Source organism: Theropithecus gelada, chromosome 2 (genome assembly GCF_003255815.1).
Source record: "Theropithecus gelada isolate Dixy chromosome 2, Tgel_1.0, whole genome shotgun sequence".
NCBI classification, from domain to species: domain Eukaryota; kingdom Metazoa; phylum Chordata; class Mammalia; order Primates; family Cercopithecidae; genus Theropithecus; species Theropithecus gelada.
In genome coordinates, this window is record NC_037669.1 from 189,601,518 (window position 1) to 189,623,030 (window position 21,513).

The 21,513-nt window shown below is 36.9% G+C and overlaps 1 protein-coding gene across 1 annotated transcript in view; it reads left to right on the forward strand.

Annotated features, from left to right (window-relative positions):
* The window catches only part of HRASLS (HRAS like suppressor), a 35,070-nt gene that overhangs the window by 11,368 nt on the left and 2,189 nt on the right, over nt 1-21,513 (forward strand). Inside the window, 2 exon segments of the mRNA XM_025377761.1 lie at nt 7,731-7,869; nt 15,657-15,922. Coding sequence (XP_025233546.1) covers nt 7,731-7,869; nt 15,657-15,922 — 405 coding nt within the window.

Here is a 21,513-nt window from a genome sequence, read left to right on the forward strand (position 1 = left end):
TTCTGTAAATATTTGTCAGGTCCATTTGGCTTAAAGTATAGTTCAAGTTCAATATTTCCTTGTTGATTTTTGGCCTAGATCTGTCCAATGTTGAAAGTGGGACATTATTGTATTACAGTCCATGTCTCTCATCAGATCTATTAATACTTGCTTTATATATTTAGGTGGTTTGATATTGGGTATATATATATTTATAATTGTTATATTTTCTTTATGAATTGACCCCTTCATCATTATATAATAACTTTTCATATCTTTCTGCAGTTTTTCACTTGCAGTCTATTTTGTCTGATAAAAGTATAGCTACTCCCACTTTGTGTTGGTTTCCTTTTGTGTGGAGTATCTTTTTTCATCTCTTCATTGTCAGCTATGTGTGTTGTTAAAGGTTAAGAGAGGTAAAGTTAATCTATTGTAGGCAGCATGTAGTTGGGTCTTTTTTTTAATCCATTGAACCATTCAATATGTTTTGACTGGAGAATTTAATACACTTACATTCAAAGTAATTATTGGTAGGTAAGAACTTACTGTTGCTGTTTTGTTGTTTTCTGGTTAATTTGTAGATCTTTTGTTTTCTGTTTTCCTCTCTTGCTTGCTTCCTTTGCAATTTAATGATTTTTTGTAGTGGTATGCTTTGAATTCTTTATTTTTATCTTTTGTGTATCTACTAAGAATTTTTCCTTTGTGGTTACTAGGAGACTTACATAAAACGTCTTATACTAATAACAAGCTATTTTAAGCTTGTAATTACTTAACTATGATCACTCGTACAAACTCTAAACTTACTATCCCCTCCAACAATTTGTTTTTGTTGACACTTTTTAAAAATAGTTTTTGTCATGTCCATTAGCAAAGTATGGTTGCTATATGTGTTTTGAATATTTTTTCTTCTTTTAACCTTTATATTAGAGATGTAATTTATTTTCATGCTACCATTACAGTATGAGTGTTCTGTGTTTGACTATATACTTACTTTTACCAGTGAGTTTTTATTTTTATGTATTTCCATGTTGCTACTTAGTGATATTTTCCTTCAATGTGAAGTACCCCTTTTAGTATTTCTTGTAAGGCAGGTCTAGTTGTGATAAATTCCCTCAGCTTTTGTTTGTCTGAGAAAGTGTTTTTTAAAGCTCCCCTTCCTCTCTTCCTTTTTTAAGGACAGGATTTTGAGTATAGTGTTCTTGGTTGGCAGGGTTTTTTCTTTTTTTTTCTTTCAGCTCTTTGACCATATCTTATTCCTTTCTACCCTGCAGGGTTTCTGTTGAAAGATCTGATGGGGGTCCACTTTTATGTAACAAGTTGCTTTTCCCTTAAAGCTTTCCTATCTTCTCTTTGTCTTTAACTTTCCACAATTTGATTATTGTGTATCTTGATGTGGTTTGCTTTGGTTTCATCCTATTAGGTGTTTGTCAAGCTTCTGGATTTCTGTTTCCTTCCCCACACTTAGGAAGGTTTTTGCAATTGCAGTAGATTCTCATTTAATGTTCATAGGTTCTTGGAAACTGCAACTTTAAGCAAAATGATTTATAGCAGGTTTTTGAATAACATCATTTTATTCGATGTCATTTCATTATGTTGATGAGAAAAAATTCCTTTCATTATATGTTGTTTTGCTTTAAGTCACAGTTTCCAAGGACCTATCAATGACATTAAATGAGGACTTGCTATATTTCTTTGAATATATTTTCTGTCCCTTTCTCTCTTCCCTTTTTGTACAACAATAATTCACATATTCTATGTAATGCTGTCCACTAAGGCTGTTAGACTGTTTCACTCTTTTTCATTCTTTTTTCTTTTCAGTCCTCAAATTAGGATTTACCAATGACTTGTATTCAAGTTTGTTAATTCTTACTTCTGCTTGATTTATTCTACTGTTGAACCTCCTTATTGGATTTTTCAGTTCAGTTATATTATTCAGTTTGATGGTTTGTTTGGTACTTTTTAATATTTTCTGTCTCATTGTTGAAGTTCTCAGTTTTTTCATGCATTGTTTTCCCTACCTCAGTAAGCATTGTTATGACTGCCCTTTTGAATTCCCTGTCAGATAAATCACATATTTACATTTCATTAGAGTCACTTTCTGGAGATTTAATTTATCTTGTTCTTTTATTTGTAACATATTTCTATGTTTCTTCATTTTCCTCCATTCCCTATGTTGTTTTCTGCACATTAGATAAAAGAACCACCTTTCTCAGTCTTGCTAGACTGGTCTTGTGTAGGAGATGTTCCTTTCCAATCAGCCTCATCAAAGATTTTTAGAATCCACTAACTTGTTTTTGCTTGTAAAATCTGCTATTTTTTATTCTTAGTGCCCCCTCCGAACCCAAATTAAAGAGTTTCAAGTTATTGCCTTGAGAGAGGTGGGATAAAAGCTAGTCCCTTGAAATGCAGCTGGAGAGACTGTAGTGTTAGTTGTGTGTTCCAGTTTCTTTTTTCTTTGTAGAGAAGCTTAGAGCAGAATTAAATCTCCCATTCATTCTGCCCTGTACCAAGGAGAATGTCTGAGGCAGATGCCTTTATTCTTGATAGACTGCTCACATTGGAGGAGAGATTGCTGCTGAACATTTTCAAGTTAAAAAGCCACCTTTTTGTTCTTTGTTGTCTAGGAGACTCAAAAGTGAAGAACTCGTGTCAGCTCTCAGACTAGAAGCCTGTCTCTTGGGTGAAGGCTATAAAAGTTAGAGCACTCCATGTGTGCAGAAACTACTTCCAGAGAAAGTCTGCAGGTCTGGATTTCTTACTGGCACAAGCCAGAGGAAAAGGTGTAGGGGAAGTAACCACTCTCCCGTTGGAACAAGCAGAAGTCTCACACCCTCCTGGCAGGGAGAAACTTCTGGTCTAGAGTTATTACTAAAACAAGCCATAGAGGAAGGTGCAAGGAGTGCCCACTTTCCCTTTCAGACTTGAAGAAGCAGCCCCCCTGCTCCCCTCCCCCACCTCTTTCCCATTGGAAATTAAAGGAGTTTATTTCCAGAGCAAGTCAGGGGAAAAGGTGTGGGAGTTCCATCCCTCCCATTCTTGCTGGCAGAGGTCTCCAGTTTCTTTCAACAGAGAGATCGCTGGGCTGGATTGTTGCTGGAGCAAGCAGGGGGAAGAAGGGCAACAAGTGCCTATCTCCTGTTCAAGCAAGAAGTTGCGGACCTTTCTTGCAGGGAGAGGCTTCTAGTCTGGAGTTATCACAGAAGCAAGCCAGGGGAAAAGATACAGGAATGCCCTTTTTGCTTCTCAGGCATGGAGAGATCCCCCAGCTTCACTTTCACGAGAGATTGCAGAAATTTATCTCAGGAACAAACCAGGCAAGAAAGCAGGTTCTTGCTGGCAGAGGCCTCCAACCTCTTTCCTTTCAGAAATTGTAGGGCTGGAATTGTCACTAGAACAAACTAATGAAGATGGTGGGAATATTATCCTTGTTTAGGCTTGAAGAGGTTTATTCTTTATTTGCTGTACAGGCTCCCAGATACTGGCGTATTAGAGACCAGTACCACATTGAACTCCTGGAAAAGATTGTAGTCAAATCCTTTCCAGGGAGAGATTGGAAGCTGGATTGATCCTGGGCACTACAGCAGCTAACAGAGCTTTCAAGGTTTGAAACCTCCCTTTGTTTGTTGTGCTTGAGGGAAATTCTCCAATGCCTTTTTCCTACTATTTCTCAGACACAGCGATTTAAGAGCCAAGCCTTTTGAAAGGGATGGTAAAAGTTGAACATTAAGTGTATGGTACAAGCCCCTTACTCCTTGGGACCATGCTAGGAGTTGGGATTCCTTTCCTGATTATAAGACTCTGTGCATAGGGTGGGGTTTGTGCATGAGTGTGTCTCCACTTTTCCTACCAATTTTGATGTGGATATTTTCTTTGTCTAGTGTGTAGGCGTCTTTCAGCTGGATTCTGCCTTTCTTTTGGAGAGAATTGATCTGTGTGTAGGTGTTTCCTTAGTGTGTTTGTGGGAGAAGGGATAGTCAGGGAGCCTCCTATTACACCATTTTGCTGAGGTCCCCTTATTGTGGTTTTAATTTGCATTTTCCTAATGACTAATGGCTTTCTTGACATCTATGTATTTTCTTTGGTGAAAGTAGTCTGTTTGCATTACTATAAAGGAATATTTGAGACTGGGTAATTTACAAGGAAACGAGAGTTAATGGACTTACAGCTCCACAGGGCGTACAGAATGCATGGTGCTGGTGTCTGCTGCTGGTGAGGGCCTCAGGAAGCTTACAATCATGGTGGAAGGCATGGGGGACCAGGTGTATTCATGGTGAGAATGGGAGCAAGGGGCGGTGGGAGGTACCACACTCTTGTAAACAACCAGATCTCTTGTGAACTCACTCATCACCAAGGGGTTGGCACTAGCCATTCATGAGGGATCCACTCCCATGATCCGGATGCCTCCCACCAGACCCCACCTCCAACACTGGGGATTACATTTCAGCATGAGATTTGGCAGTAATAAATATCCAAACCATATAACCTACATTCTAATTGTATTGTTTGCTTTTTTATTGTTGAGTTTGGGGAGTCCTTTATATGTTCTAGATACTAGTTCTTTCACAGATATGTGGTTTGCAAATATTTTCGCCCACTCTGTAGTCCGTCTTTCCATCTTAGCAGGATCTTTTATAGTACAAAAGTCTTTAATCTTAAGGACAATCAATTTACCAATTTTTCCTGGTAAGGATCATACTTTTGGTATCAAGTCTGGGAACTCTTTGTCTACCCTAGACCCTAAAAATTTTTCTCCTGTGTTTTTCTCTGTATTTTTTAGTTTTACATTTAAGTCTGTTATCCATTTTGAAATAATTTTTGTGTGAGGTATGAAATTTAGGTCAAGGTTGGTTTGTTTGTTTGCCTATGGATGTCTAATTGTTTCAGCATCAGTTGTCAAAAATCTTTTATATAATAGTGTATGACCTTGACCAGTTAAACTACCTGCCTGGTTTTGTTTTCTTTGTCTAAAAATGAGGAGATTGGACTAGGACTAGATGGGTATCATTTAAGCTGCATTCCTGGAAGTTCTGGGGTCTCAGGAATCCTCAACAGGAGCAGCAATGTGGGCGAGTGGTGATGAGGGCTCTCATGCTGTCCCTGATTTCATTCAGGGCAGTCCTGCTTGTTAGGCTTTATATTTTTATGCTTCTATTTGATACGTGTTTTGACATGGTACCCACTGCTATAAACAAGTTTGGAGACCATTAGATTAGATAATATCTGAAGTACCTTTTTGTAGTCCATTGCTATGATTCTAAGTGTTCAGTATCATAACTCACTTTTTACCTTGCATATTAGCCTTCAGATTCCTCTGTTAGTTTCTTGAGGGATTACTCTTATGAAATCTTATTTCTCTTTATAAATATGATAGACTTTATGAAATCGATTAACTTAACAGTTTATGAATCAATTTATATGTCAGAAATTGAAAAGTTGTTAAATATATTAGAATTTTACAGTTGAATCGTTTATTTCACAGAATTATCATGCCTGGAAGAGAGCATAAGGAACTAAAATCCTACATTAACCGTGTGCCAATCTCAATGTCTCTCTTATCATCCACCTGTTTAGCTCTTGCCAATTCACAGAGCATTTGCAACAGTGTTTTACCAGCTCCCTAAGGGTTACTTGCAAACAGCTTTTTGAGATAAACAAAATCAGGCTTATAATACCTGTTTTCAACATGAGGAAACAGACTCAGTTCCAGTGACCTGCCCAAACTTACAGAACTAACAAGTGTCAAGTAGAAGACTAAGAGAAGAGCTCACATCATTAATACCTAGTCAAGTTATTTTCCTTCTATATTTTATATATTAGGGTTTCAGTGGGTATTTTCCAAAAGTTGGTGTTTGCTACTTTAGCTTTTTATCTGTAAAGTGAGATAATAACATAACACACTCAAATAGTTGTGTATTTTTTCTTTTTTGCAGTTAGATAGGGTTGAGATAGTGCATTTAAAAAATACTGCCCTAGAAAGTGCTCACCATTCAAATGGTGGTTATTATCATATACTCTGGCTGCATCTTGGAATCATAGCAGGCAGCTTTGTGTGTTTGCTGATTCCTATTCACGGGAAATGTGTTTGTTTATATCACAGTGTATTATCTATTTTTCCTTTTAGTACCCATGTGGCCAAATTACGAACTGCCATATTAATAAGATGCAAACATATTTGAGAGGGTGGTTAGACTTAATGGTTTTCATAAAGTTGTTTTAATAGTTATTTTTCAACAGATGCACAGCTTACATTTGGCCACATCTCTGTGAAAGTGTGATGACTGAACTTTTCAACAGATGGCATACAAATACTTGGGAAAACACCCTTCTAATATTAATTGTTATAAAAAAGACTTTTGGAGTGCCAGAAAAATGATAGCCTGTATTCCCAAGTCCTTAGTCTCTGCTATTATAATTATAATTTAGATGATTTGGAAGTTTCTATTTCTGGCACTTGGATTTGTTTTGTAAATGAGCATATATATCTGCATTAGAGTGAAATGATGAGGAACACGCTGTTGTCAATTACAGATTCAACATAGATACAGCATTTAAATCCTCCTTTGTTTGTTGATAGATGTACATAATCTCCTCTTGCTGAGTCATTCTACTTCTATTCCATACATAGAAAATAGAACCTTTCATAAGAATCAGCTGTGAGATACTTATGTGTTCTTTCTAAAAAGTATTGACTTAAAAAAAAATGACCAAACTTAGAATTTGAAACATGTTCATCAATGTGATGAACTCCCCAGCTTTCCAAGTTGTCCTGCGTCTGCTGTTGACCACCTCGCATGGCTTCTGGAATCAGTAAGTGAGGAATCTGACAATAAGTGGGGCAGGAAGGAGAGTCATGAAAATCTGTGGTGGCATTTATCATTGTTACAATGACAAAGGGCATTTACTGATATTTAGTGGGTGCAAGCCAGAGTACCTATACATGCTACACTACACAGTATAGTTTTAAACCAGAAAGAAATATTCCATGTCCTACATTAATTTGAACATCTGACTGGACATCCATCTGAGCCTGGAATCCAACTCTGCTTAAATGAAGTGACAGAGTAGGTTTTGTAATACATGGTATTTTTGCAGAGTTTTATAATACATGGTGTTTTTGCAGAGTTTTAGTACCCTCAGAATGTTGAATGTTAGCATCCGCCCATACCTCTGCTTCTTGATTTTACTATACTGCTGTATAAAAGGTTGAAAGAATTCTGATCTGATTTTATTGCTCCTGAATTCTGACTTTTTCATGCTAAATAAGTGTAAGCATATAAACCCTTTTTTATATCCTTAAGTATAGTCACAGACTGAACATGTACTTAGTAAACAGATATTATAAATTTACTTTCCGATTTCCCCTTTTTATCCTAAATAGACCATATTTTAATATTTAATCCTTGATATTTAAAAAATCTGTGTAAGTTATATTATCCATGGATTTCTAGATTTAAAGAGAAAATTACAGAATGCTTGTTATTGTAAAGGGGCTCTGAAATTGGTTGGGATGAGAAGCATTACTATAGAAAATTAAGTAAAACAAGACAAAGTATTTCTCTACTTGTCCCCTTGTGCACACATAATTCAGTGTTAGAATCATTCAAAGAAAAGGACAGGGTCGTGATTCTAAGTCTTTAGTATGGAATGCAGTCTCAATAAATTCGGTATCATTCTGCTTTTATGGATGTCTTAAACTGATTTTCTTTTGGCAAGTTGTATTAGCTAGTTCTTCTTTGTGTTTGTCATTGCAGATGGCGTTTAATGATTGCTTCAGTTTGAACTACCCTGGCAACCCCTGCCCAGGGGACTTGATCGAAGTGTTCCGTCCTGGCTATCAGCACTGGGCCCTGTACTTGGGTGACGGTTATGTTATCAACATAGCGCCTGTAGGTGAGGTTTATTTCCACTGGCTCCTGGGAGCAGATTTTTAGTGTTCTTGTTACAGGAAGGAATCATGGGTGAAATAATAAACAAAACAAAATAGAAATAAAATATAGAAAGCAGATAAATCTAACTAACCTAGGTTTAGAGAAGGATATTCTGAAACCAAAGCAGCATTGAAGAAATCACAAAGGCCATTCACATTAAATTTTAAAGCCTCTGGATTTAAAAAATTACAATTAAAAAGTAAATAACCAGCTGGGAAAAATATTTGCCACAAACATGGCAAGGTTCATTCTCTTTACATATCACACAAATAGGTTATTTCAATTCATTCAACACCTATTTGTAGATCACCTAGTATGTTCTGAATGCTATTCTAAGTGCTAGGGGTATACAGACATCTCCCTGCATGGTGGAGTTTACATTTTAGTAAGCAGGGACAGACCATGAGCAAGTTACACAAATGTTAAAATTGTGATAAGTGATACAGAAGAAATAAGAAGGTAGGATGAGAAGTGCTGAGGGCAGAACGTGGTGGGTGGAGATGCTGTGATTTTAAATGAAGTGGTCAGGAAAATTTCTTAAGAAAGTGACATTTGAGGAAAAACATAAAAGAGGTAAAGAAACCGGTCAGATGCTATCTGTAGCAATAGTATCCGAGGTCAAGGGGACAGCAGACAGTAAAACCTCAACAAACAAATGGATAAAGAATTAGGAACAGTTTGTAAAAGAACAGAAGCAAAAACTAATACACTTTTTGAAAAAATTTCAACTTTCTGGCCTAGGAATTGTAAAATAAACCAATAAAATATTTCATGCCTATCTTATTAGCAAAGGTTAAAAAGTGATAATAAGCAGTGTTGAAAAGAATATAGTGAAATGAACATAAAGGTATTGTTGATGGTAATATAAACTGATAAGGACTAGGACCTTAGACGGGTTCGTATTCTCTGACCCTGTAATTGTACTTCTAGGAATCTATTCTGGGGAAGTATTTAGAGATGTAGACAAGCATTTCTATGTAATGATATTCACTTCTGTGTCATTTATAATGGTTAAAGTAGACAATGGCATATGTTCGATAGGGGAATGATTAAATGAATTAAGATTTAGCCACATAATATTAGTTATCTAATATTCTTTACTGAGGAATCTTCATTGCTTCACGGAGGGAAACTGCAGAAAGAGCAGAGGTGGTGCTGGCCTCAGAGATGCCTACATCTAGGGGTTTAACCACTATTTAGACTCTCCATCACACATCTGCATTTTTTTTCTATATGCTCTCTTCATTTTCCCAGACTATGTCTCTTTAAAAAACTAAACTGATGACCATAGGCAGCTTTAGGTTCTGACTTTTAGGTTCTTTTGACCCAACACGAAAGAGGTAACTGTAACTACCTGTTACAGTTAAAGAATCATGGAGACAGACTCCAGTCGCTCCGGTTTGAGGCCCATGTTCATTGCCAGACTATCGCTGTGCCCAAGAGAATGGAATACTGTGATTGGCTCAGACAGAGTTGTTTCCAGGAATAAATAGGCAATGGTGGGATTTGGTGCTGGATAGATATAAATAACAGCATCTGTAACAGCCGTTAAAAGTCTTATATCTGGACATGTTTTATTGCAGGGAAGATGGTCTTAATATGATATTTATTTGAAAAAGATTAACCACATGCTGAGTCATAAAGCAAGTCTCAATAAATTCAAAAGAACTGAAATCACACCAAGCACACTCTTGAACCACAGTGCAATAAGAACAAAAATGAATACAAAGAAGATTTCTCAAAACTACACAAAAACATGGCAATTAAACAGCTTGGTCCTCAATATCAATGTGTGATGCTTAATATCTAGTGTCAACATGATTGGATTGAAGGAAGCAAAGTATTGTTCCTGGGTGTGTCTGTGAGGGTGTTGCCAAAGGAGATGAACATTTGAGTCAGTGGACTGGGAGAGGCAGACCCACCCTCAATGTGGGTGGGCACCATCTAATCAGCTGCCAGTGAGGCTAGGATAAAAGCAGGCAGAGGACTGTGGAAGAATTACACTGGCTAAGTCTTCTAGCCTCCATCTTTCTCCTATGCTCGATGCTTCCTGCCCTTGAACATCTGACTCCAAGTTCTTCAGCTTTTGGACTCTTGGACCTACACCAGTGGTTTGCCAGGGGCTCTCGGGCCTTTGGCCACAGACTAAAGGCTTCACTATTGGCTTATCTACTTTTGAGGTTTTCGGACTTGGACCGGCTTTCTTGTTCCACCCCTTGCAGACAGCCTGTTGTGGGGCTTCACCTGTGGTCGTGTGAGTCAGGACTCCTTAATAAACTTCCTTTCATATATACATCTGTCCTGTTAGTCCTGCCCCTCTAGAGAACCCTGAAGAATACAGGTGGAAAATGAAATGAGGGCAGAAATCAAAAAGTTCTTTGAAATTAATGAATATAGAGACACAACTTACCAAAATCTTTGGGATGCACCTAAATCAGTGTTAAGAGGAAAGTTTATAGCACTAAACACAGTCATTAAGAAGTTAGAAGGAGCTCAGATTAACAACCTAATATTGCACATAGTGGAACGAGGGGAAAAAAAAAAAGACCAACCCCAAGCTAGCAGGACAAAATAAATCTAAAATTGGAGAAAAACTGAAAGAAATAGAGATACAAAAATCCATACAAAATTAATGAAACAAAGAATTTGTTTTTTGAAAGGATAAACAAGATTGATAGACTGCTATCTAGATTAACAAAGGAAAAAAGATCCAAAGAAGTGCCATCAGAAATGACAAAGATGACATTATAACCAGCCCTTCAGAAATACAGAAGGTCCATAGAGACTATTATGAACATCTCTATATACATAAGTTAGAAAATTTAGAGGAAATGGACAAATTCTGAAACACACAACTTTTCAACACTGAGCCAGGAAAAAAGTTCCAAAATTGAATAAGTAACAATAACAAATAAAAAACTACCAACCAAAAAAAGCCCTGGAGCAGATGGATTCACAGCCAAATTCCAGGAGGTGTACAGAGAACTGGTACCAATCCTACTGAAACGACTCTGAAAACTCAAGGAGGAAGGACTCCTTCCTGACTCATTCTGTGAAACTAGCATCATCCTGATACCAAAATCAGGAGAGATACACAAAAAAAGAAAACTTCAGGCCAATATTCTTGATGAATGTAGATGCAAAAATCCTCATCAAAAGACTAGCAAACCAAATGTGGCAGCACATCAAAAAGTTAATTCATAATCAAGTAGGCTTTATTCCTGAGATAGAAGATTGGTTCAGCATACACAAATCAATAAATATGATTCACCACATAAACTGAGTGAAAACCAAAAACCATATGATCATCTCAATAGATACAGAAAAGCCTTTGATTAAATACAACATCCCTTCATGATACTAACCCTGAACAGAATTGGCATTGAAGGAACATACCTCAAAATAATGAATCATTTATGAGACACCCACAGCAAACATCATACTGAATGGGTCATTCCCCTTTAGAACTGAAACAAAACAAGGGTGTTCACTCTGACTATTCCTGTTCAACATAGTATTGAAAGTGCTAGCCAGAGCAGTGAGGCAAAAGAAGGAAAGAAAAGGCATCCAAATAGGAAAAAAGTAAGTTAAATTACCTCTTTTTGTTGAATATTTGATTCTGTACCTAGAAAGCCCTGAAGACTCCACCAGAAGCCTCCTGGAACTGATAAACAACTTCAGTAAAGTTTCAGGATACAAAATCAGTGTACAAAAATCAGTAGCATTTTTATACACCAATAACATTCTAGCTGAGAGCCAAATTAAAAACATAATTCCATTTACAGTAGCCACAGATAAATAAAATACCTAGGAATACATCTAACCAAGAAGGTGAACGATCTCTACAAGGAGAACTACAAAACACTGCTAAAAGAAATCAGAGATGAGACAAATAAATGGAAAAACATTCCATGCTCACGGATTGGAAGAAATAATTTTAAAATGTTCAAATTGCCCAAAGCAGTCTACGGTTTCAATGCTATTTCTATCAAACTACCAATGCCGTTCTTCACAGAATTAGAAAAAATATTCTAAAATTTACATGGAACCAAAAAAGAGTCCAAATAGCAAAAACTAAAAAAAGCTGGAGGCACATTACCCAACTTCAAACTCTACTAGAAGGCTATAGTAACCAAAACATCATGGCACTGGTACAAAAACAGACACACAGACCAAGGGAACAGAACAGAGAACCCAGAAATAAAGCCAAGCACCCAAATCCATCTGATGATCTTTGACGAATTCAACAAAAATAAGCAATGGGGAAAGGTCTTCCTATTCAATAAATGGTGCTGGAATAACTGGCTAGCCATATGCAGAAGAAAAAAACTGGACCCCTACCTTTTACTATGTGCAAAAATTTACTCAAGATGGACTAAAAGTTTAAATGAAGAACTCCAACATGGCACATGTATACATATGTAACAAACCTGCACGTTGTGCACATGTACCCTAGAACTTAAAGCATAATAATAATTAAAAAAAAAAAAAAAGAAACTCAAACTATAGAAGTCCCAGAAGAAAACCTAGGAAACACACTTCTTGACATCAGCTTTGGCAAATAATTTATGTCTAAGTCTCCAAAGTGAATTGCAACAAAAAGAAACATTGACAAGTGGGACCTAAGTAAACAAAAGAGCTTCTGCACAGCAAAAGAAATTGTCAACAGAATAAATGGTCTACAAAATGGGAGAAAATATTCATAAATTGTGCATCTGACAAAAGTCTAGTATCCAGAGTTTACCAGGAATTTAATCAACATGTAAAAAAAATCTAATTTAAAAATGGCCAAAGACAGGAACAGACACTTCTGAAAAGAGGACATTTAGGCAACCAACAGACCTGTGAAACAATGCTCATCATCACTAATCATCACAGAAATGCAAATCAAAACCACAGTGAGATACCATCTCACATCAGTCAGAATGGTGATTATTGAAAAGTCAAAAATAACAGATGCTGGTGATGCTGCAGAGAAAAGGGAATGTATATACACTGTTGGTGGGAATGTAAATTAGTTCAGCCACTGTGGAAAGCAGATTGGAGATTTATCAAAGAGCTTAAAAGAGAACTACCATTTGATCCAGCAATCGTATTACTGGGTATATACCTAAAGGAAAATAAACTATTCTACCAAAAAGACACATGTACTTGTATGTTCATCACAGCATTATTCACATAGGAAGGACAGAATCAGTCTAGATGCCTATCAATAGTGAATTGGATAAAGAAAAGGTGATACACACACATACACACACACATAGAGACACCATGGAATACTATACAGCCATGAAAAGGAAATAATGTCCTTTGGAGTAACATGGGTGGAGGAGCTGGAGGCCATTTTCCTAACGAAATTGATGCAGGAACAAAAAGCCAAATACCTTATGTTCTCACTTACAAGTGAGAACTGAACATTGAGTACACATGGAGATAGAGATGGGAACAATAGGCACTGGGACTGTTAGAGGGAGGAGGGAGGAAGGTGTGGACTGAAAAACTATGTATTGGGTACTATGCTCACTACTTGGATGACTGGATCATCCATATGCCAAACCTCAGCATTACAAAATGTACTCATGTAACAAACCTGCACATGTAACCTCGGAATCCAAAATAAAAGTTGAAAAAATGTAATATGTCATATACCCAGTTTGCTAAAAAAAATATGTACACACGGGAGTGCAGACATGTACATGCACCTATGCATATGTTAGTAAATATCCTAATAGAAGTATATCAAAATAATACTAGCAGTTACTTCTGGGTGGTGGGATAATGGGTGATACCTGTGTACATTTATATGCTTTGTTTTTCTGTATTTTATAAATGTTTAAAAATGAGCACAAATTATTAATAAAAAGCGTATGCAGACCCGACATGGTGGCTCATGCCTGTAATCCAGCACTTTGGTAGGCCAAGGTGGGCAGATCAGTTGAGGTGAGGAGTTTAAGACCAGCCTGGCCAACATGGTGAAACCCTGTCTCTACAAAAAATACAAAAATTAGCCAGGTGTGGTGGCAGGTGCCTGCAGTTCTAGCTACTCAGGAGGCTGAAGCAGGAGTATCACTTGAGCCCAGGAGGTGGAGGTTGCAGTGAGCTGAGATTGTGCCACTGCACTCCAGCCTGGGCAACAAAGCAAGACTCCATATCAAAAAAAAAAAAAAAAAAAAAAGTGTATGCAGATAACAGATAAATAACCTGGAGTATTTTCCTCAGGTTACCTTAAGTATTTATAGACCTAAGTTTTATTATCTTGGGAACTTCTGATACTTTTTAATGAAGTGGTTTTTTGCAACATTTTAAAGTATTTGCCTCTTACTTTAGAATATTATAAGTGAAAATGACAAACGAAATGATATTTATGATTCAGAGCTTCCAAAGTCTAGTGGTTAATACTAAGCAACCCTCTGCATCTACATTATCTCTGCAGTTTTCATACCTGGAAAACAATATGACATATTCATGCTGTTTTCTTATTTTCATGCCTTAAATTCCATATTATTGTGGTTTGAGCATTCAGCTTTGGTCCTATAGATAGATACTCAATTCTATTGTTAACTACTGTGATACATTTTCCTAGCCAGTTTACCTCTCCAAATTTTAATTTTCTAATTTTTGCATGTGGTTATTAAAAATATGTTTAGTAATTCTAACTGGGAGATATGTGCTCTGAGGACTTGTAATGTGTGAGAACTTTCAATGTGTAAGATGTTCACTGGAACACCTCACATTCTGTGAGGAGGAGGACAGACAGAAGGCTAGTGGAAGGAAAGTTTTGCTTTTAGTCATTACTAAAAGAGAAAGTTTCTAAACGCTAGTTATGAGGAGACTCTTTCTCTCATGGTTGACCTGAACATGGCCAAACATAGCAGTTGTGGGCAGTTTGACAAGGACCGGAGCCTGGCTTTAGACCTCTACCCTGAGGAATCATCTCTCCAACCTAAAGTACTGACATTGTCAGACCAAAGATACAGTAGCTCCTGGTGGACTAGCAAATGCTTATGAGCAGAGGCAGCCAAGGTGGAGTGGTGGGGCATGGGCATTGTCATAAGTGGGTAGGTCACTGCCTGGGGCCATGTCTGGTAGACAGTGCCTACCAAGTTAGCTTCAGGCTCAGGAGTTAGGGGGCTTTTTTTTTTTTTGGCCAAAGGAACTGGCAGGAAAAAAGCAGGACCCCAGCCTGACTTCAGCCATCCTCTCACAGGACTGAGGTACCATGCAGGTTTCAAAATAGGAAATTGGACCCCAAATTGATGCTTAGTTGAAAAACAAGTTTCAGATGCTTAGGGAGCTTAGACACTAGGATGTACCTACTAATAACAGTGCACTCTACAAGATTAATTTGGAAGGGTTCAGATGCTGAGCAAAAAACTGCTTTATAGAAAAAGTGGACAATAATCTTATCTGTATCTATGTTAGACACACATACCAACATCTCTAATAATACCAGTTTACAGAGAATTTATTTCCCAAGGGTAAGTAGAGTGTTCTCACCCAATTTGTTCTATGGGAACATCATACATTTTAAAAAAGTTTTTCTTATATTCTCACTCATACAATAGTAAGTGTTACTGCTAAGTTACAGAATAACTGCTTAAGGCTGATGAGATTAAGTGGCTTTGCTTTAATAATAAGTTAGGAACAGGGCTAGGTTTAGACATGCCAGCATTTCCAAAGTCTTTAGATGGCATTAGAGTTCGTTGGACTGGGTCACTATACCTTACTAACCAGAATTCTCCTTTATAGATGGCATTCCTGTGTCCTTTACAAGCGCCAAGTCTGTATTCAGCAGTAAGGCCCTGGTGAGAATGCAGCTCTTGAAGGATGTTGTGGGAAATGACACATACAGGATAAACAATAAATACGATGAAGCGTACCCCCCTCTCCCTGTGGAAGAAATTATAAAGCGGTCAGAGTTTGTCATTGGACAGGAAGTGGCCTATAACTTACTTGTCAACAACTGTGAACATTTTGTGACATTGCTTCGCTATGGAGAAGGAGTTTCACAGCAGGTGAGTTTTCTTTAGGAGATATTCTTACATTGAAAAAAGAATAACTATTGGCTATGATAAGGTTCCCAGGTCTCAAACCAAATGAAAAAGGCCAGAAAGTATGAGAATACCGAAGAACAGAGAATGGACTTGCAAGGTCCTGCAACAAGTTAATAATCAAACTGAGACTAAAACATGGATATTATGCATTTTGAGCTAGAAGGGACTTGAAGTAGAATCAAGACCATAGCATTCTGTCCGACTTACTGCCTTTAGTCTTTCTTTTTTTCCTGTTACTTCACCATACAGCAGTCTCAAATCAGTGACCTCATATACTGAAAAGAATACGCTGGAAAGGATGTTGAGTTTTTTGAGTGGGAGTTTACCAATATCACAGATGGTGGTTCTTAAATTTTTTTTCATTGGTGGACAGAGGCTAACTAATGACATGTCTTAGTGGGCTTGTGAATGTTGTCTCTTTCCTTGCAATTGCTAATTTCAATGAAATTTTTTGCCTTTAAGTAGATCGTTTGATTCACTGAGCTTTGGGATGACTTTTGATAGACTAATTGACTTTATTTTTAAAGTACTTTACAATTTTGTCAGTTACTGCCATTGTTTAGTAGTGTGACGGATTTCTAGCTAACAGCATGTTTGTCTTTCCCTATGTGTTGTCCCACCAGTCCAGTAAACTAAAAATGAATATTAAGGTGATACAAGAGAATGGATATATAAAACTATTAACAAAAGAAAGTCCTCTTCATCCAAAATACATATAAAGTGTTCATTTAAAATATTAAAATATGAAAAATAATTTAATAGATGAAACTCCAGTGAGTTGTTACCTATGAAAACTTTTTAAAAGGTGACTAAAAATTTGAAAGATAATACCATAATATTTTAATAATTCAGATTTATCGAAGACTTCCAGTATTTTGAAATGGTGGATCAGTTATACATTTCTACCCTGAGTAAGAAATGAGGTTATAATTCTTCTCACAAAAGCTTGGGAAAATGGCATGTATAAGAAGGCTAGCAAAGCCTCTTGTTATCTAAACCCTGCACCTCTTGAGCCTAATTTTTCAAAATCCTACTTACCCTTCCCTATACCCAAGTTTCAAATTGACTGTGGTTTTGATTTTCATTTTCCTGATGGCTAATGACGTTGAGCATCAATTTATGTGCTTATTGGCCATTTGTATATCACCTTTGGAGAAATGCCTATTAAGGTTATTTGCCCTTTTGTTTGTTTGTTGTTGTTGTTTGTTTGTTTTGAGATGGAGGCTTGCTCTGTTTCCCAGGCTGGAGTGCAGTGGCGCGATCTCGGCTCACTGCAACCTCTGCCTCATGGGTTCAAGCTATTTTCCTGCCTCAGCCTCCCGTGTAGCTGGGATTACAGGCATCTGCCACCATGCCCAGCTAATTTTTTGGTATTTTTAGTAGAGACCATGTTGACCAGGCTGGTCTCACATTGGCCAGGCTGTTCTCAAACTCCTGACCTCACGATCCACCTGCCTTGGCCTCCCAAAGTGCTGGGATTACAGGTGTGAGCGACTGCACCCGGCCTTTTTGCCCATTTTTAAATTGGATTATTTGCCTTTTTATTGTTCAGTAGTAAGTTTTCTTTAGGTACTCTGGGTACTGGACCCTTTTCAGATACATATCTAGAGTATGTATTTTTGTCAGGGAAATGTAAATCAAAACCATAATGAGATTTCGCTTCACAGCCAATAGGATTGCTATAATACAAAAGATGGTAAGTGTTGGCAAGGAAGTGAAGAAATTAGAACTCTCGTGCACTTCTGGTAGGCATGTAAAATGATATAACTCCTTTGGAAAACAGTGGCAATTCCTCTAAAATTAAATGTAGTATTACTATATGACTCAGCTATTCTAATCCTGGGTATATATCCAAGATAAATGAAACATATGTCCACACAGAAACCCGCACGTGAATGTTTATAGCAGCATCAGTTCTAATAGTCAAAATGTAGAAATAACTCAAATATCCATCTAATGGGCAATGGATAGACAAAATGGGGTATATCCATACAATGGAATATTTTTCAACAATAAAAAGAAATGAAGTGTACTGATACATGCTACAGTATGGACCTTGAAAACATATGCCAAGTTGCCTACTTAGCCAATCACAAAAGACTACATATTATATTATTTCATTGATATGAGACGCCTGGAATAGGGAAATCTATAGAGACAAAATAAATTAGTGGTGCCTGAGGCTGAGGGGGTCGAGGCAAATGAGGGGAGACTACTGAAGGGTAAGAGGTATCTTTTTGGAATGATGAAAAGTTTCAAAATTGTGATTGTTGTACAAGTCTATGAATATACTGAAAACATTGAGCTACATTATTTCAGCGGGTAAATATGTGGTATGCTAATTAGATCTAAAAAATGTTTTTTTAAATAAAAAGGTGTGGGAAAGTGGGAGATAGAACATAAAGGATATATTTGTTTTCATTAGGAAATAATTGGAAATTCATTCTCATTAGGAAATGTATTAACATAATGAATGTTCTGCTCACATGTAAAAATAAATTGCTTTTGAGCTAGAACATAGAGGGTACACACAAATTCCTGCTCACTTTTGCATTGAAAATTAGTGGTGTATAGATAGAAATAGGTTCCATTCTTCTTCTTCTTTGTTAATGACAAAGTTGTTCACTGCACTAACCAAGCAATTTTTTATTTGTTTACTTATTTTATTTTTGGAAATGAGGAGATGTTAGTCAAAGGGTAGAAAATTTCAGTCATGCAAGACAAATAAGTTCTGGAGATATACTGTACAACATAGGGCCTATGATTAATGATACTATGTGGCCTACTTTAAAATTTGCTAAGAGGTTAGATCTTATGTTAAGTATTCTTAGCACAAACCAACAAAGGGAGTGGGTGGAAACTTTTGGAGGTGATGGATAAGTTTATGGCATTGATCGTGATGATGGTTTCATGGTGGAGGTGATAGATAAGTTCATGGCATTGATTGTGATGATGGTTTCATGGTGGAGGTGATGGATAAGTTCATGGCATTGATCTTGATGATGGTTTCATGGTGGAGGTGATGGATAAGTTCATGGCATTGATTGTGATGATGGTTTCATGGTGGAGGTGATGTATAAACTTTATGGCATCGATTGTAATGATGGTTTCATGGGGGTATACTTATCTCCAGATACATCAAGTTGAACACATGAAATATCTACAGCTTTTTGCATGTCAGCCAGTTTTCAGTAAAGTGGTTACAAATAAGCAATACTTTTTAAATGTTTAAAAAAAAGAGATTAGAGCCATCTTCTTACTTGACTGTAACTTGTAATCCATCATCATTTCACCTTTCATATCTAGACCCAAGACCCATGAAAACTTAATTTTTCTTCAACAAATAGTAAGAACCTGTTTCTGGCAGGTTCTGATGAAGATGATGCAGTGACAGCCTTAAAAGCCTACCTAAGCTTTGGTGTTCATGGACCTGAGTGAGAACCCCATCATCACCATTATTAGTGGAGTGTCCTTGGACCCACTGTTTATCAGTCTTCTAATCAACACAGGTCGTTTGAAAGATGATGGAGATATTTGAGGTCTCTCAGCATACTGTATTATGTATTATCCATCCCAATAAATAGCATGCCCATAGTGGATATTACTTTTCATAACGGTATCTAGGAATTTTATAGATCTTTGTTAACATAGTCAATAAAATCTTGATCTAACAGCAACTGGATTATATATTGTTATCAATAACTAATAGTATGACTACTAATAATAGCTAATATTAGATTAGTTTTTTGAATTCCTTTAAGCTTAGGGCCCTTGAGCTTAGAAATGTTTTCTTGGGGAATGGCTATTTAAAAACTAGTAAGGCATAAAAAAGGTAAGAAGGGTAGGATTATGATTTCATCTTTTTTTCTTCTTTGTGCTTTTCTGTATTTGAAACAAAAAATAATAGATTCAATTTTCTAGAGCAGTTTTTAGCTTCATGGGAAAATTGAGCTGAAAGTGTAGAACTCTCTCCTCCTTCCCCACCCAGTATAGCCATCTCTATCATCATTACCATACCACTGTGAAAAATTGATTAACCAACATTAATACATCATTGTCAACCAAAGTCCATAGTTTACATTAGGGTTCACTGGTTGTGTTACGAATTCTATGGTTTGGACAAATTTAAAATGACACAATCCACCATTATAGTATTATAAATAATAATTTTCCTGCCCTAAAACTCCTGCGCTCCACCTATTCATCCTTGCCTGCAAATCCCTGACAATCATTGATTTTTTTTTTTTTTTTTTTTTTTTTTACCATCTCCATAGTTTTCCCATTTGCAGAATATCATGTTGCTGAAATCATGTAGCATGTGACTTTTTTCAGATTGGCTTCTTTCGCGTAGTAATGTGTATTTGAGGTTTCTTCATATACTTTTGTGGCTTGATGCCTCATTTCTTATTAGCACTGAATGGTATTCCATTTCCTTGATTTACCACAGCTTATTTATCCATTCACCCACTGAAGGACATCTTGGTTGCTTCCAAGTTTTGGCAATTATGAATAAAGCCACTATAAACCTCCATGTGCAGGTTTTTATGTGGACATAAGTATTCAGCTCCTTTTGGTAAGTACCAAGGAGCGTGACTGCTAGATCATGTGGTTAGAATATTCTAACCATGTAAGAATCATGTCACATGTAAGACACTGCCAAACTGTCTTCCTGAATGAGTGTATCATTTTGCATTTCGCAGTCTCAGCAATGAGAGTTCTTGTTCCACATCCTTGCCAGCATTTTATGTTATCAGTATTTTGAATTTTAACCTTTTTAATAGGCATCTTGTTTCAGTTTGCAGTTGCCTAGTTACATGTAATGTTGAGCATCTTTTTATATGCTTCTTTGCATGTCATCTTTGATATATCTCTTGATGATCTTGCCTGTTTTTTAATTCAGCTGTTCATTTTCCTATTGTTGAATTTCAAGAGTTCTTTTTATATTTTAGATAACACTCCTTTATCAGATTTGTCTTCTACAGTTGTTTTCTCTCACTTTGTGTCTTATCTTTTATGTATTTTTCAAAATTTCTAACAACATTTTGTAGTCTCATAGACCAAATTATGAAAATGTCTCTATCTTTTTCAAAGATGGCCCACACCCTTCAGTAGGCCTGGACGAGGCAACACATGAACACATTCTGATGGTGCTTCAGTACATATGACCACAGCCTTAGGATGCCTCAGGAAGGAGCGTTTTGATAAACCTGCCACACATCTGTGTCCCCGCTACACTGCTGTCTAGACACAGCCACTCCAGATTCAGCTACTGTTTCATTAGGCCAGGTACAGATCCCTAGAATGAGGCCATTATTATGGCACATGGACAGAAAGCCCTCTAAAGGATAAAGAATGCAGAGTTGGATTTGGTGACCTTATAATCCAAAGTAAGCCATGAAGTAAAAGTTCTCGTTCATGCTGGTTCACCAAGAACATCCTGAGATGTTGTAATCTTGCACATCACATCCCATTACTCCTAACTCCAATGGATTGTCCCAATTACATGAGATTCATTATCTAGAATGAGACTTGAAATAAATTAACATTTGGAA